This window comes from Elephas maximus, chromosome 3 (assembly GCF_024166365.1).
Source record: "Elephas maximus indicus isolate mEleMax1 chromosome 3, mEleMax1 primary haplotype, whole genome shotgun sequence".
In the NCBI taxonomy this organism is placed as follows: domain Eukaryota; kingdom Metazoa; phylum Chordata; class Mammalia; order Proboscidea; family Elephantidae; genus Elephas; species Elephas maximus.
This window is the reverse complement of record NC_064821.1, coordinates 37,268,301-37,283,502: the sequence shown is the minus strand read 5'-3', so window position 1 is coordinate 37,283,502 and position 15,202 is coordinate 37,268,301. Positions and strand designations below refer to the sequence as shown.

Sequence of the window (15,202 nt, the reverse complement as noted above, 5' to 3'; positions counted from 1 at the left end):
TGGAGAGAATGCAGCAGCAAGAGGGAAATTCTGGTGCCAGTTCCCTGTTCTAGAACATTCCATTTCCCTTGGGGCTGGACAAGTACCTAGATTATGCTTTCTTACCTGCTCCAGTTTGAAAATGTGCTGATTGAAGTAATACTGGAGCTGCTCATTGGCGTAGTTGATACAGAACTGTTCAAAGCTGTTTCTCTCGAAGTCTTCAAACCCAAAGATGTCGAGGACCCCGATGGACAGGCACTGTGGAAATGGAGACGGTGGGGCTGACTGGAAGGATATTCTGTGGGAGTTGGTGGCAACCTGAGCAGTTGTGAGGCCCTATGTGTTCATTTTAGCCAGGTTCCTCAAATCATGAAACAGGGGCCTGATGGTGGGAGCAAGTGGCCCTTGTCTGATGTCACAGGAGGTACGCCAAGGCTGTCTGGTTCTGCAGCAGTTGGGGGCACTCACCGACACGGACTCCTCCATGTCCTTCTTGTTAAGGAGGGCGTGGTTGATCCGCAGTACGATCCAGTCAAACAGGGCGCTGTACAGAGACTTGGCCATGGAGTCACGGGCAGTTATGGCCTGGGGACACAGGAAGGGGGATGTCACACGGAAGAGAGAGCGTCACACAGAAAGGGAGGGCACCACATGGTGGCCTTGAACCACCAACCTTTTTGTTAGCAACCAAGTACATTCACAGTTCCTACCACCCAGGGACCTAACTGGTTGCCGTCAAGTTGACCCTGATTCGTGAGGACCCCTTGTGTGTCAGAGTAGAACTGTGCTCCACAGTGCTTTCAAGGCTGTGACCTTTTGGAAGTAAGCTGTCAGTCCTTTCTTCCAAGGTGCCTCTAGGTGGACTCAAACCTCCAACCTTTCTGTTTGTACCACCCAGGAACTCTAGGCTATCTACAGTGACCATTTAAAATGCTCAAACAGCTTCCCAACGAGGGAGGGGCTTCCATCGACTAGAAACCTCCCTGGCCAAGTAGATCCTGCTACAATCCAAGCTACATGCAGCTGGCCACGCTGACTCCTGAGATATAAAATTGCAAGAAAGACATGCCAGGAAGAAAACACTTCAGCTGGGGCCAAGGCCAGAGGGAGGAACCTTATCAACATTTAGGGGGTCTGGCCTAAGACTCACAGGATAGGAGTCCACGAAATGGTCTTAAAGGTCATGCTTGAGTCCAGGGGTCAATAAACCTTTCTTGCAAAGGGTCAAATAGTAAATATTTGTGGCTTTGTGAGCCAGACAATCTCTGTCGCGACAACTTAACTCTGCTGCTGTAATGTGGAGGCAGATTTATTAGTACCAGCTGCCGTGGAGTCAACCATGACTCAAGGTGACCCCATGTGTGTCAGAGTAGCATTGTGCTCCATAGGGTTTTCAATGGTTGATTTTTCAGAAGCAGACTGCCAGGCTTTTCTTCTGAGGCACCTCTGGGTGACTCAACCCTCCAATCTTTAGTCAGCAGCCGAGTGCATGGACATTGGTTACCACTCAGGAACTCCAAAAGCTGCCACTGACAATATGTAAATGGATGTGTGTGCCTGTGTGTCAATAAGACTTTATTTACAAACACAAATAGGGGACTGGATTTGGCCCCCACTGCAATTTGCTGTTTAAACAGTGCCATGCTCGTATACACACGATGGCCAGAGGCACTGCCAGGTCTTTCTACTCTGTCACCCCGGGGATGTGAAGTGGCCACCTGTGCCTGCTCTTTCCGAATGGCTGGCCCACTCATCTTTTCAGGTGGGGGCCCGGGGCCATGCTCACCTCGCTGAAACTGTAGGGCAGGATGAGCTTATCGTTTACGGTCACCGTTTTTCTCTTAGTGAGAACCTCCACCAGGATCTCTCGCTTCACCTGTTTCACCGTCCAGGGGAAGAGGAAAAAGGGCAGTGAGGAGCTTGTTGGGAATGGCCAGCATCCCTGTTGTACCTGGCAAGAAGGTGGACGGATCCCAAAGTGGCCCATGCGCAGGGTAGCCTATCTGTGACGTGCTGGTGGATCACAGAATTCTCATTCCGTAGGCTAGCTCCATGCTCAAGGTTGACAGCCCAGGGTGTGCCACACAGGCCTGGGTGTGAGGGCAGCCGTGTGGCCAGACAGTGCCTGGCAACCCGCACTTGGAGCCATCGCTGCTTGAGCCTGGGCTTGGACCTTCCCCAGAGATAGCCCCCTGGAGACCCACCGCCTCTCCCCGCCTGCAGCAGAAATAGGAGCAGGGTGGAGTTTGGTGTCACCTCCCAGGAGACCTGCACCCACTCATCCTGCTGATGAACATTTCTGCAGCCTTGGAATCTGGATACAGGCATGCTGTGCTTAAGAGGGGCCACAGGGGAGAATGCACACTTAGGAAACAATGACTGGGCCAGGGCTTCCCAATCTAGGTACTACGACATTTCGTTTTAGGTCATTCTTTGTGGTGGGGTCGTCCTAGGCACTGTAGGGTACTGAGTAGCCTCTCTGGCCTTCACCACTGAGTGCCAGTAGCACCACCCGTCATGACAATCTAAAATGTCCTCAGACATTGCTGAGCGTACTTATGGGGCAAAATCACTATTGGCTGAGAAACAGTGGAATACAGACAGGTAGGTTGATAGTAGGCAGATAGGTAACCAGGGGAAGATAAGTAGATGGGTGGATAAGTAGGTAGGTAGAGAGGCAGATAAACAGAGAAGATAGACGGAAAGACAGGGTCTCTCATGCTAAAGCAGGGTTTGTCCACCTCAGCACTGTTGATGTTTGGTTCTGGATCATTCTGTGTGGTGGGGCCATCCTGTGCACTGTAGGGTGTTTAGCAGCTTCCCTGGCTTCCACACACTTGATGCCAGTGGCACCCCTCCCCTAGTCATGACAACCACAAATGTTGCCAAGGGGGCAAAATTGTCCCCAGTGAAGCCCCTGGATCACGGATGGCAGGTTCCACAACAAGATGACCTTGCTGGTCACATTATCATTTAAGAGTCTTTCCCTTGAGAACTGGGAGGTGCAGTGTTGGGTGCCCCCGCACAAGGAGGTCATCAGAAATGAGGGAGGGACATGGCAAAGAGGCTGGGAGGAAGCAGGACGCAGATCCCGGTTACAAAAGGAGGGGCAAGCAGGAAGTCCTGGGTGGAGGCCAGCAGGCATGCCTTGTCCAAGATCGGGTGGGGCACAGGGTTGGGAGTGGGCAGTACCTTCAGGAGCTGGGAGAGTGTGTCCAGCACCTCCGGGGGCCCAACCTCCAGCCCCTCGTCACGGCCCGTGGCCCTCTTCTTGTAGGTGACGTTGCCCAGGTACAGGATGGCCGAGAGGACGGAGAAAATCCTTGGGATGAAAAGGGGCAAAGTTAGGACTGTTCCTGATGTCACCAGGCCATGGAAACTTCCAGAAAAGCAGCATTTCATTAGTAAAACCAGCAAGCGCCCATCAGAACAAAGTCTGAGAAAGGCTGGGTCTACCTCTCCAGGACTCGCTCCCTCCATGGAATGAGGCTGGTAGAAGGTCCTTTTGACTTTTTTTTTTTTTTTGAATGGGAGCTTTTAAAAAATATTTTTTATGAATTCATGAAGAATATATACCAAAGCATTAGACAGCGATTACTGTCAAAAATTGGAAGCATGGGTGATTTTTTCCTCCTTTTCTAATAAAAAAAAATAAGTACAGTAAAATCTGTGAAAGCTGGAAACAGTAAGGTAGAAACCTATCAGATAAGAAAAACTCAAATATTTTCTCCTAAAATGAGCAAGAGATAGCTGTTAAGACTGGATTTCGTCAAAGGCAGAAAACTTGCAAGATGTGGAAAAACAAGGCGGTCTCACCAAGTTCCAGCACTCACAGGTTTCACCGTTATTTTATCAACCTGATGTGTGCAGGGCAGAACTGTGCTCCGCAGGGTTCTCAGGGCTGTAGCCGTTCAGAAGCAGATCACCAAGACTTTCTCCTCAGGGGCCTTTGGGTGTGTTCGAGCCATCAACTTTTCGGCTAGCAATCATTTGCGTCACCCAGGGACTCCAATTTTACAACTCTTAAATGAACCTGCTTTGTTTTTATTATAAAGAAATGATAATCGTTTTTATAATTGTAGAAAGATAGAAACTTTTTTTTTTTAATAAGGGATTGCACAGATATTGAAAAGCATTCAATTTCTAGGTGTGAACATGACATATAGATCCCTGTACCTAGCATGCAGACCAAGAAATAGAACGTGTTGGCCCAGGGACCCTTTGGTTCCTCCCTGCAGAGGAACCACTGTTCACCATCTGTGAACTTGATGTCAGTGAGGTTTATGTACCTGTATCAGGCCTGTCACCGAGAGACTGTGTTGGGGGCTGGAGTAGGGTGTGGGGTGTCATCCATGTCACTGCAGGTAGCAATAAACCTGCCGCTGTTGAGTTGATTTGGACTCATAGTGACCCCATGTTTTATACAGCACAACTGAGCTCCATAGGGTTTTCTTGGCTGTGATCTTTATGGAAGCAGACTGCCAGGCCTTTCTTCCACAGCACCACTGGATGGATTTGAACCACCAACTTTTTGGTTAGCAGTCAAGTGCAAACAATTTGCGCCACCCAGGGATCCCCAGGTACCAATAGTTGGTCAATTCTTATCACTGCAGGCCAGTTTTCCCACCTTGGCATTATCGACATTTGGTTCTGGAACATTCTCTGTGGTGGCAGCCACCCTGTGCACTCTGGGATGTTGACAGCATCCCTGGTCTCCACCCATTCCCTTCCTGAGGTTTGACAATCAAAAATGTCAACAGACATCGCAGAAGTCGTCCCTGGGTGAGAACTGCTGACACGGAATATTTTGGTGGTTTGCAAACTATGGCCTGGGGGTCAAATTTGGCCCAGAGCCTACTTCTCTGTATAGTCCCACAGCTAAGAATGGTTCTTAAGCTTTTAAAAGATTGTTAAAAAACAAAACGTAAAGAAGAAAATGCAAGAGACTGCCTGGTTGGGAAACCCTAAAATCTTTACTCTCTGGCCCTTTACAGAGTAAGTCTGCCGTCCCCCTGCCCCTGCACGTGGATATATTGCAGTTTGTGTATAGGTTTAATCCCCCATTGATGATCATTTGAGTACATTAGGGATGGGAAACCCTAAAATCTTTACTCTCTGGCCCTTTACAGAGAAAGTCTGCCGTCCCCCTGACCCTGCACGTGGATATATTGTAGTTTGTGTATAGGTTTAATTCCCCACTGATGATCATTTCAGGACATTAGGGATTGAGCTACGTCCCCCAAAAAGTTATGTGGAAATCTTAACCCTTACACCTATGAATACGACCCTGTTCGGAAATAGGGTGTTAGACAGTGAACTGCGTCCCCCAAAATATGTGTTGGAATCCTAACCTCTGTACCTGTGGATGTGACCCTGTTTGGAAACAGGTGTTTCTTTTTTATGTTAATGAGGTCATGCCAAGGTAGGGTGGGTCCTAAACCTAATCCCTTCTGAGAAGTGTCTTATAAAAAAGCAGAAGAGACACAGTGAGACACACAGAGGGAAGACAGAGGCAGTGTGAAGACACATCTATGAGTCGAGGAAGCCAGGGGCTATCAAAGGTGAAAGAGACAAGGGATGACCTTCTCCTACAGCTGACAGTGAGCTCAGGCCCTGTTGACACTCTGAATTCAGACTTCTAGCCTCCACAACTTCTTTAAAGCCACCCACCTGTGGTACTTTGTAACAGCTGCCCTAGGAGACCAAGACAAGGGTGTTTGCAGTTTTTCTTTATTTTTTAAATTGCTGTAGACTAGACTCCGACTCGAAGTGACCCCATGTGTTTCAGAGTAGAACTGCTCCACAAAGTTTCCAATGGCTGAGATCATTAGGTCTTTCTTTCGAGGTGCCTCTAGGTGAACTCAAACTGTCAACCTTTCAGTTTGTAGCCGAGCGCTTAACCCTTTGTGCCACCCAGAGGCTCTGCAGTTTTCTGGTGACTACAAACAAGGCTGCTGGGGGCCCTCGTGGGCCTCTTTGGCAAACAGGTGGGAGCATTTAATTTTGTATACCCAGCTGTAGTAGACACTGCCACACTGTTTCCCAAGGTGAGGTGTCCACTTGTGCCCTCCTGGCAGGTGTGGGGGGACCCTGCAGGTGGTTTTAATGTGTACTCCTGGGGACTTCTGACTTACGGTGTGAGTTCCTTCCCTGTGTTTATTGTTACCAGGCTGGCCCATTTGCTGCCTGTCTCCGGCTAGTGATGGGGAGGGGGCAATGAATGTGGGTATGGACACTCACTGTTTCTTCGTGGCTGGCAGGAAGCCCACCATCTCCATGGCCTGCTTGAGCCGCTCAAAGTCGTGCTTCAGGTCCTCCCCGTCCTCAATCTTCAAGTTGTGCTGAAACACAGGGCAGCGAGTGTTGGTGTTAGGGTGGGGCAGTGGCCTCCACAAAGGCAGGGTGGAGTCCTCACTGCTGCGTTGGTGGACGTGACTTTGTTTGGGGATACGGGGGTTTTTCTGTGCAGATGTTATCGGTTGGGTTAATGAGGTGCACCAGAGTAGGAGGGTCTTAAATTTAATCCCTTCTGAGTTATAAACGGGGCTTCCAACTGGTTCAGTCCAGTTCGAACCCCTGCTGAGAATTTCCATTTCCACCCCAGACGTGCTGAATCAAAACCTACAGTTTAACAAGATCCCCAGATGATTCTTATATATAATACATCTTAAGAACCACTGTTCTACTAGTGGTTCTCAGAATTGGTCCCTAACCAACAGTATTAGGGGGACTTGTTAGAAAAGTAAATTCTCAGCAAGGGTTTCAACTAGAAGGAACCAGTTCAAAGCCCTGGTTGTAAGAAGAGCAGATGAGAAAGAGACACAGAAATGGGGGAGCAAGACATCACGTGAGGATGGTCTACAAGCCAAAGAACCAAGGAACGCCCAGCGCTACTGACAAGGGAGGAATAAACACGGCCCAGACGCTAATTTGGACTTGCAGCCTCCAGAACAATGTGAGAAAATAAACTTCTGTTTTTTAAAGCCACCCACTTGTAGTGTTGATGTTACTGCAGCTCTAGGAAACTAAAGGAAAACACAAAACAAAATCAAAACAAACAGAAAGAGGGAAAACAGACAGGAAGAGACACACACAGGGGAAGACAGACACCACGTGAGGGTTTGTCTACAAGTCAAGAAACGCTCAGGGTTATAAAAGGTGGAAGAGACGAGGAAAGATCTTCCCCTCGAGCTCACAGAGAAAGCACAGGCCTGCTGATACCCTGAGTTCAGATGTCTAGCCTCCGGAACCCACTTGTGGTATTTCTGCCACGGCAGCCCCAGGAGACTAAGATACTAGTGAAGAATTAGCCTGGTCCAAATTGAGGTCTGGCTGGCTGTGGCCCTCAGCTCCTGGGAGGTGACTTCCAGGCCCCTGAAAGGTTCTGCCTGATCAGAGTATCTCTACCTAGGGGCTCTGGACAAATGTCACGGACTGAATTGCGTCCCCCAAAATATGTGTTGTAGTCCTGACTCCTACACCCCTGGATGTGATCCTGTTTGGGATGAGGGTTTTCTTTGTGATGTTAAAGAGCCCATATAGCTGTAAGATAAGTCCTAAACCTAATCACTCCTGAGTTATCAGAGTAGATTAGATACAGTGGCAGACATTATCTGAGGATGAGGGAGGCAGGTGCATCTGCAAGGCCAGGCACCCGCAGCTACTAGAAGCTGAAATACATAAGGAAGGACCTCCCCCTTGAGCCGCTTCCTGAATTTGGACTTCTAGCCTCCAGGATGATAAGAAATAAATTTCTGTTCTTTAGAGCCACCCATCTGTGGCATTTCTGTTATAGCAGCATTAGAAAACTGAGATAACAGTCTAACAACATGAGTTATGATGGGGGCTTTGGGCCAGCAGTATCAGTTCTGAGCTCTCTAGGGAATGGAGATTAAATCAGCCACGTGGGCAGCCAGCCATGTCACTGTGATTGCCATCTAAGAACCCTGAACACTGAGGCTTGGGGGTGCTCCCCTGGTCATGAAAAATTCATGCATGTCGCCACACAAAAGGCCCGGAGAAGGTCACCCTGTCCAGGACTCCAGGGTAAGGGAAGACTGGAAGCTCTGCATTTGGGACCCTCCTGGGCCCTGCTCATGTGCCTCTTCAGCTAATTTTAACCCACACCCCTTAGCTGAAATAAAACTGTCATCGTATATATAGTGCTTCCCTGGGTTCCATGAGTCATCCTACTGAATGACTGAGCCTGGGGGTGACCAGAGGGACCTCTGAGTTTGTAGCCAGCTGGTAGGAAACGGAGGTGGTCCTGCGGTGGGGGGGCCTGAACCTATGGCTGGTGTCTGGGGTGAGGACAGTTTTGTGGGAACTGTTCCCTCTGCCTTTACAGCTTAGCAAACTTTCTGTACATCAGGAGTCCGGGTGTTTCTGAAGCAGCAAGGGTGGCATGTGGGAAGATTCCGGCCGGAGTCGGTGGGTGGGGCCAGGACTCGGAAATCAATGGGCCCTTTGTGCTACCTCCTCTGGCTCCTTGGAGCAGGCTTGGGAACCAAGGATGGCCAGGGCAGATGACCTATGGGCTCCCGGCGGCCCCAAACCAGCGGGCGGGGAACAGAGAAGGCATTTGTGGCTGTGCTCACGGCTGTTTACCTGGTTGAGGTAGAAGTAATCTTCTGGTTGCCTGAGTTGGAATTCTTGGCGTTCTTCCTCGTTGACCCCGAGCAACAAGTAATAGAACACGTGGTAGTTCCTGCGGGCCACAGTGAGAGGAGAAAAGGCATTTCAGAGGACTGAGCAACTGCTGTTCTTCAAACCACCTTAATGCTGCTTTACAGACCACTCCAGGGAGGAAAAAACCAAAATCCCAAGCCCTTTGCTGCTGAGTCAATCCCGACTCATGGCGATCCCGTTTGTTCCAGAGGAGAACTGTGCTTCACAGGGTTTTCTTGGCTGTAATACTCTGGAAGCAGATAGCCAGGCTTTTATTCTGTGGTGTCTCTGGGTAGACTCAAACCACTTAATTTTCAGATTAGTAGCTCAGCGCAATCTGTTAGCGCCACCCAGGGACTATGCCAGGGTGGAAAAAGGACCACAGATATGTAGAAATTTAAAACGGTAAGTCAGTGCGTATCTTGTCTTAAAAAAATGGGCTTCTTGGCATAAAGAAAAGTGAAGTCCTGATATATGGCTCCACATTGATGAGCCTTAAAAACATCATACTGAGTGAAGTCAGTCGCAAAGGGCAAATACTGTATGACCCCACTTACGTGAAATATCTAGAATGGGCAAATGTGTGGAGACCAAAGATCATTAGTGGCTACCAGGAGTGGGAGGGAAGGGGAAGGCGGAGTTTGCCTAGAGGCATTGGGTTTATGTCAGTGGTGGTGGAATAATTTGGCAAAGGACAGGGAGAATGGTTGCACAGCTTGAAGAACGTAATTCATGTCACTGAACTGGACGTGCGAATGTTCTGAATTGGTGTCGATTTTGTTATGCAGATTTTCAATAATATAAAAAAAGGGCTTCTTGAGTAAGCAGATTTCTCTGGAGCGTGTTTGTCTTCTGACCTCACCAGGTTTTGGCAGGCATCTGGGCAGACATTCTGCTTGGCAAAACCCCGGGCGGGATATGAAAAGGTGGCGTAGGTGGTAGGAGCTCAAGGCTGGTGGCTACGACAGTTGGCCTGGGGAAGATGTTGGAAGGGCAGGCCTCATTCTCGGAAGGGGGTCACGGTCCAAAACAGACCAGCTACGGCCTCTTGGGACGTTCTCTGGATCTCAGAACACATGCTTCTACCCTTGTTGCTGCTGTTGATGTTAGCTGCTGTCAAGTCGACTTCGACTCATGGTGACCCCACGTGTGTCAGGGTAAAACTGTGCTCCATAGGGTTTTCAGTGGTGATTTTTTAGATGATTACCAGGCCTTTCTTCCGAGGCACCTTTGGGGGCAGTGGCATCGCTAGAGGGGTGCGGACGGCACTGGGTGATACTGTCAGGGAGTGACACCAAAATGACTGTCTATAATACTATCCCTGTAGGGTTGCTATGAGTTGGAATCGACTCGATGGCAATGGGTTTGGTTTTTTGGTTTAGTTATAACAACAAGAACATTTTTCGTCAGCACAGCTTATATGTATCAATATGCCTACAAGGCTAAAACTCTGCTAATTTACGTTCTGAACCTTTTAACGTGCGCCTATCAGAGCTGTCATTCTTAATTACGATGACGCTCTGAATTACGTGGTTTCATCTGGATGTGCTACAAGCTCACGCTGTTGCAGCCGGTGTTTTTATAGTTGCTGATTTTGTCAAATTTCCTGGTGTTTTGGCAACAATATTGTGGTAATTAGTGTTTGTGAACCTATACTGATAACTTTTTTGAGAATGAAATAGTAATTAAAGGAAAAGAAGGACTGATATATAGGACTCATCACAATTTATGGGTAACAGTACAAAAAATGTTATTAAGGATTCTGTATGGTCTGGTACGGGAGGAGGTCCATGGAGGGTGGTAACACCATGAGTTACTGCACTGGGTGATATCAACCCCAGTGACGCCACTGTCTGGGGGGACTCAAACCTTCAATCTTTTGGTTAACAGTTGAACGAGTTCACCATTTGCACCACCCAGAGACCCCATAATAACTAATCCCAAACCATTAACCAAACCAGCTGCTGTGGAGTCGATTGAAACTCATGGTGCCCCCATGTGTGCAGAGTATAACTATGCTCCATAGGGTTTCCAAGGCTGTGTGTGACCTTTCAGAAGCAGATAGCCAGCCCTGCACCCAGATGCCCCTGGGTGGGTTTGAACCTCCAACCTTTCGGCTAGTAGTAACTGTTTGTACAATCCAAACTTCCAAGTCCCCTTGGAACTGATAAAGACAGATCTGGGTGCGATGTTCAAAGATCAGTGAGGGAAACGCCCCCTCCCTACCTCTCATCCTTCTCCTGGGAGACAAGGCGAGATTTTTCTAGCAGATATTTTTCGACAACCGCTCTGTAAAAAGAAAAAGGAATAAAATGTTAAATTTTAATTAAAAAAAATTTTTTTTATTGTGCTGTAGATGAAAGTTTACAGCGCAAATTAGTTTTCTCATTCAAAAATTTATACACAAATTGTTTTGCAACACTGGTTGCAATCCCCGCAGTGTGTCAGCACTCTCCTCTCTTCCACTCCAGGTTCCCTGAGTCTGTTTGTCCAGTTTTTCTAACCCTTCCCACCTTTTTCTCTTTGTTTTGGGGGAGGTGTTGCCCATTTGGTCTCATATACTTGACTGAATTAAGAAGAATGTTCCTTACGCGTGTTTTTGGTTGTTTTATAGGCCCGTCTAATCTTTGGCTTAAGACGAACTTCGGGAATGGCTTCAGTTCTGAGTTAGCAGGGTGTCTAGTGGCCATAGTCTCAGGGGTTCCCGCAATCTCCGTCAGACTGGCAAGTCTGGTCTTTGTGAATTTGAATTTTGTTCCACATTTTTCTCCTGCTCTGTGTGGGAGCCTCTACTGTGATCCCCGAAATTTTAGTATTTTTTTCTTGAAGAAATGAAATAATTGTTACCGTGTATCATGGATTTTAATTGTGTCTCCTAAAAATGTGTGTTGGTGTTCTGACCCTTATACCTGTGGATGTGGTCCCATTTGGGAATAAGGCTCTATCAGTGCAGGCTCAGATGAACAAAGATGTCACTTTAAGGACTAAGGTGCGCCTGACAGAGCCATGGTGTTGTTAATCACCTTATATGCATGTGAAAGCTGGACAATGAATAAGGAAGACCGAAGAATTAACCCCTTTCAGTTGTGGTGTTGGCGAAGAATACTGAGTATACCATGGACTGCCAAAAGAACGTACAAATCTGTCTTGGAAAGAAGTACAGCCAGAATGCTCATTAGAAGCAAGGATGGCGGGACATCATCTCACATACTTTGGGCATACTATCAGGAGGGACCAGACCCTGGAGAGGGACATCATGCTTGGTAGGGTAGAGGGTCAGTGAAAAAGAGGAAGACCCTCAGTTAGATGGACTGACACAGTGGCTGCAACAATGGGCTCAAACATAGCAACGATTGTGAGGATGATGCAGGACCAGGCAGTGTTTTGTTCTGTTGTACACAGGGTTGCTATGAGTCTGAACTGACTTGATGGCACCTAACAACAACAATAATCAGTGTAGGGTATGTTTTAAGCCAAGCATTTTTGAATTATAAAGAACAGACTGGGCACAGAAGAAGGCAGACACAGGGGGGCAGACCAATACTATCTGAAGACCAGAGAGGCTGACCTGTCTACCAGCCCAGAAACTCCAAGGTGGCTGGCTAGAGAAGCTGAGACAAGGACCTTCCCCCACAGAGAGAGCCCTCGCCTACAGCCAGCGCCCTACATTGAGATGTCTAGCCTCCTAAACTGTGAGAAAATAAATTCTGTTAATTAAAACCGCCCACTTGTGGTATTTCTGTTACAGTAGCACTAACAAACCAAGATATATGTGGTATGATTAGGTACAAGGTAACTTCCTTTGACACAACGTAAATAACTAAAAAAAAAAAAAACAAAAAAACGCAGGGGTTAGACTGACACACAACGATCCCATGTGTGTCAGAGTAGAACTGTGCTGCACTGGGTTTTTAATAGCTGACTTTTCGGAAGTAGATCACCAGGCCTTTCTTCCAAAGTGCCTCTGGATGGACTCCAACTTCCAGCTTTTGGTTAGCAGCCAAGGCAGGGGCTAAGAGGAAAAGGAGGGAGGTAGGGGGAGGTGGGAGTCCCTGGGTGATGCAAACTGGGAATGTTCTTGGCTGCTAGCTAAAAGGTTGGAGGTTCGAGTTGACCCAAAGGCACCTCGAAAGAAAGGCCTGGTGATCCACATCTGAAAAATCAGCCACTGGAAACGCTATGCAGCCCAGTTCTACTCTGACACATGGCTTTGCCAAACATGATGTTTTCCTCCAGCAAGTCATCTCTCCTGATGATGTGTCCAAAGCAAGTGTGCTGGATAATGCTCTGCTGGGATCCATAGTTTTCACTGGCTGATTTTCAGAAGCAGATCACCAGGCCTTTATACTAGTCTGTCTTAGATGTCCGAGTTCTGCTGATATCTGTCCACCACGGCTGACTCTGCTGGTGTTTGAAATACTAGTGGCACAGCTTCCATCGTCACAGCAACACGCAAGCCACACAGTACAACAAGCTGACCGTCGGGGTGGTGGCCAAAGGCTGAAGGACTCAGGAAATAAACTTCCTGTCACGCAGCGAATATGAATAGTTTGCTGAAATGGCCTTCGAGAGGGAGAAGAATCTCAACACTCTGGATGAATCCCCACTCTCTGTCCCTAACCCTCAATGGCCTCCTCCTTCCTGAAGGGCTGCTGCCCTCTCTATTTCTGGAAGTCGGCAGTTGGGTCTCCCCAATTGTTGAAGGTCAGAGCTCCTCACCCTGCTGCTCACGGTGCTGCCCGGGATCTTTAAAAGTCCCACAGCTGCCACTAGAATCTAAGGAGCTGAATATGAGGTATTCTTGCATGCACCCAGGCCCTGGAACCTGGTTCCAGAATGCCCGACTCAGACCCCAGACGCCTCCTCTCCAGCTGCCACTCTCCTGGAGGATGCCTGGAAGCTCCATCGCTCAAAATACAATTAATATACTGATGGCCCCCACTTTTTGTCTCTGTGCCTGACTGTGGCCTGAGGGTGCCCCAAATGTAGCAAGTTCGAGCCTGACTCTTGATTCCCTCCCTGTTGCCTCAGTTAAGGGTGGTGGCATCACTGGCTGAGTCCTGAATTGCCCTGTCTTCTCAGACCCTTGGCTGGTTAGTGAAGTACTCCTGCCAGCTCTATCCCCCAACTTCATCAGAATCCTAGCCCCACTGTGCCCAGCCTGGCCTCAGTGGTCTCCCCAATGCCAGCCTGGGCCATCTACCCATCCATCCATCATCCACCCACTCATGAATCCATCTATCCATCCATCCACCGCCCACTCATGAATCTATCCATTCACCCACCCACCCACCCATCTACCCATGAATTCATCTATCCATCCATTCCTTCACACAGCAGCCAGGGGACCCACAATGTCAGTGGTGCCAGACTTCCCAAGCCTGGACTTTGCCCCACGGGCCCCTGTGGCCTCGCTCATCCTCCCTGACCTGGATTGGCAAGCCCTGGCTCCAATCTGGCCCCATCTGCCCCCAAATCTGCGGACGGTCCAGGGCTGCTTTGAGAGGCAAGGGCGGAGCTGAGTCATGTGAAAGTATTTCCTGTCTTGCCTTTTTCAGTAGACGTGTGCTGTTCCCCAGCTGTGCCCTTCCTCTCCCCGCCGCCCTCACACTGCGGCGTGCTCCTGTCTTGCCCTCAGCGGCACGAGGGTGGTGGCCTGAAGGTCACCTTGACACGGAGCCTCCCTTGCCACTCGTGGGCCAGGACCTCCTCACATATCTGTTGCGAGTGTCTCCTCCCACCCCGAGAGCAGAGATCCCGTGGAGCCTAAAGAGCTCTTGACAAGCAGGGGACCCTTGGCTGATATGAGCAGACGCAACCCTTTTCTTCCAGTCCCTGCACTCGCTGGGGGTTGATATATACGTCCTTTTGGAGGGAATGTTCATTCAATCAAGAACAACCATCCTTGGGAGCACACTGCAGGGGTTCTCGTCATTGAGATCCTTTGCCACTGGGAACCCGTCACTCCCAGGTGGCACCAGCTGGTTGAGACCCTCAGGGGTATTGCCTTAGAAACCCAGTATATTCCTGAACCTTCCAAGTCTGGCCACTTGTAAATCTGATCACTGGCCTTTGTCCAAAGCCCAGAAAAGCCTATCTCTTGGCGAAGGCATGGATGAGAGCAGAGCTGCTGCACGGGACAGTGGTCTTTCTTCTGGGTGATCCCACCTAGTCATCTATCACTCTACCCACTCGCCTGCCCAAGCACCCATCTGTCCACTTACCCATCCACTCACAAATCCATCCATCCACCTACTCACCCATCCACGTAGTCATGAGTCAATCCATCTACCCATCCACTCATGAATCCATCCACCCACTGATCCACCCATCCGCCCACCCACCCACTCATTCATCTATCCACCCACCCACCCATCCATCCACCCACTCATTCATCCATTCACCCACTCAACCACCCACCCACCCACCCATCCATCTACACATGAATCCATCATCCATCCATCCATCTACCCACCCATCCAGCCACTCATCCGTCCATCTATCCATCCACTCATGAATTCACCCACCCTCTCATCTGTCAGTACTTCCCTGG

General features: G+C 48.9%; 1 protein-coding gene across 8 annotated transcripts in view; it reads right to left on the bottom strand.

Annotated features, from left to right (window-relative positions):
• Positions 1-15,202, bottom strand: part of MYO9B (myosin IXB) — a 108,013-nt gene that overhangs the window by 41,605 nt on the left and 51,206 nt on the right. For all 8 annotated transcript variants that reach the window (XM_049877335.1, XM_049877338.1, XM_049877334.1 and 5 more), the window contains exons 4-10: positions 10,876-10,938; positions 8,590-8,689; positions 6,223-6,323; positions 3,175-3,304; positions 1,769-1,858; positions 451-567; positions 106-240 (exon numbers count right to left, since the gene is read on the bottom strand). In XM_049877335.1, coding sequence (XP_049733292.1) covers positions 106-240; positions 451-567; positions 1,769-1,858; positions 3,175-3,304; positions 6,223-6,323; positions 8,590-8,689; positions 10,876-10,938 — 736 coding nt within the window. The remainder of the gene's footprint in view (positions 1-105; positions 241-450; positions 568-1,768; positions 1,859-3,174; positions 3,305-6,222; positions 6,324-8,589; positions 8,690-10,875; positions 10,939-15,202) is intronic.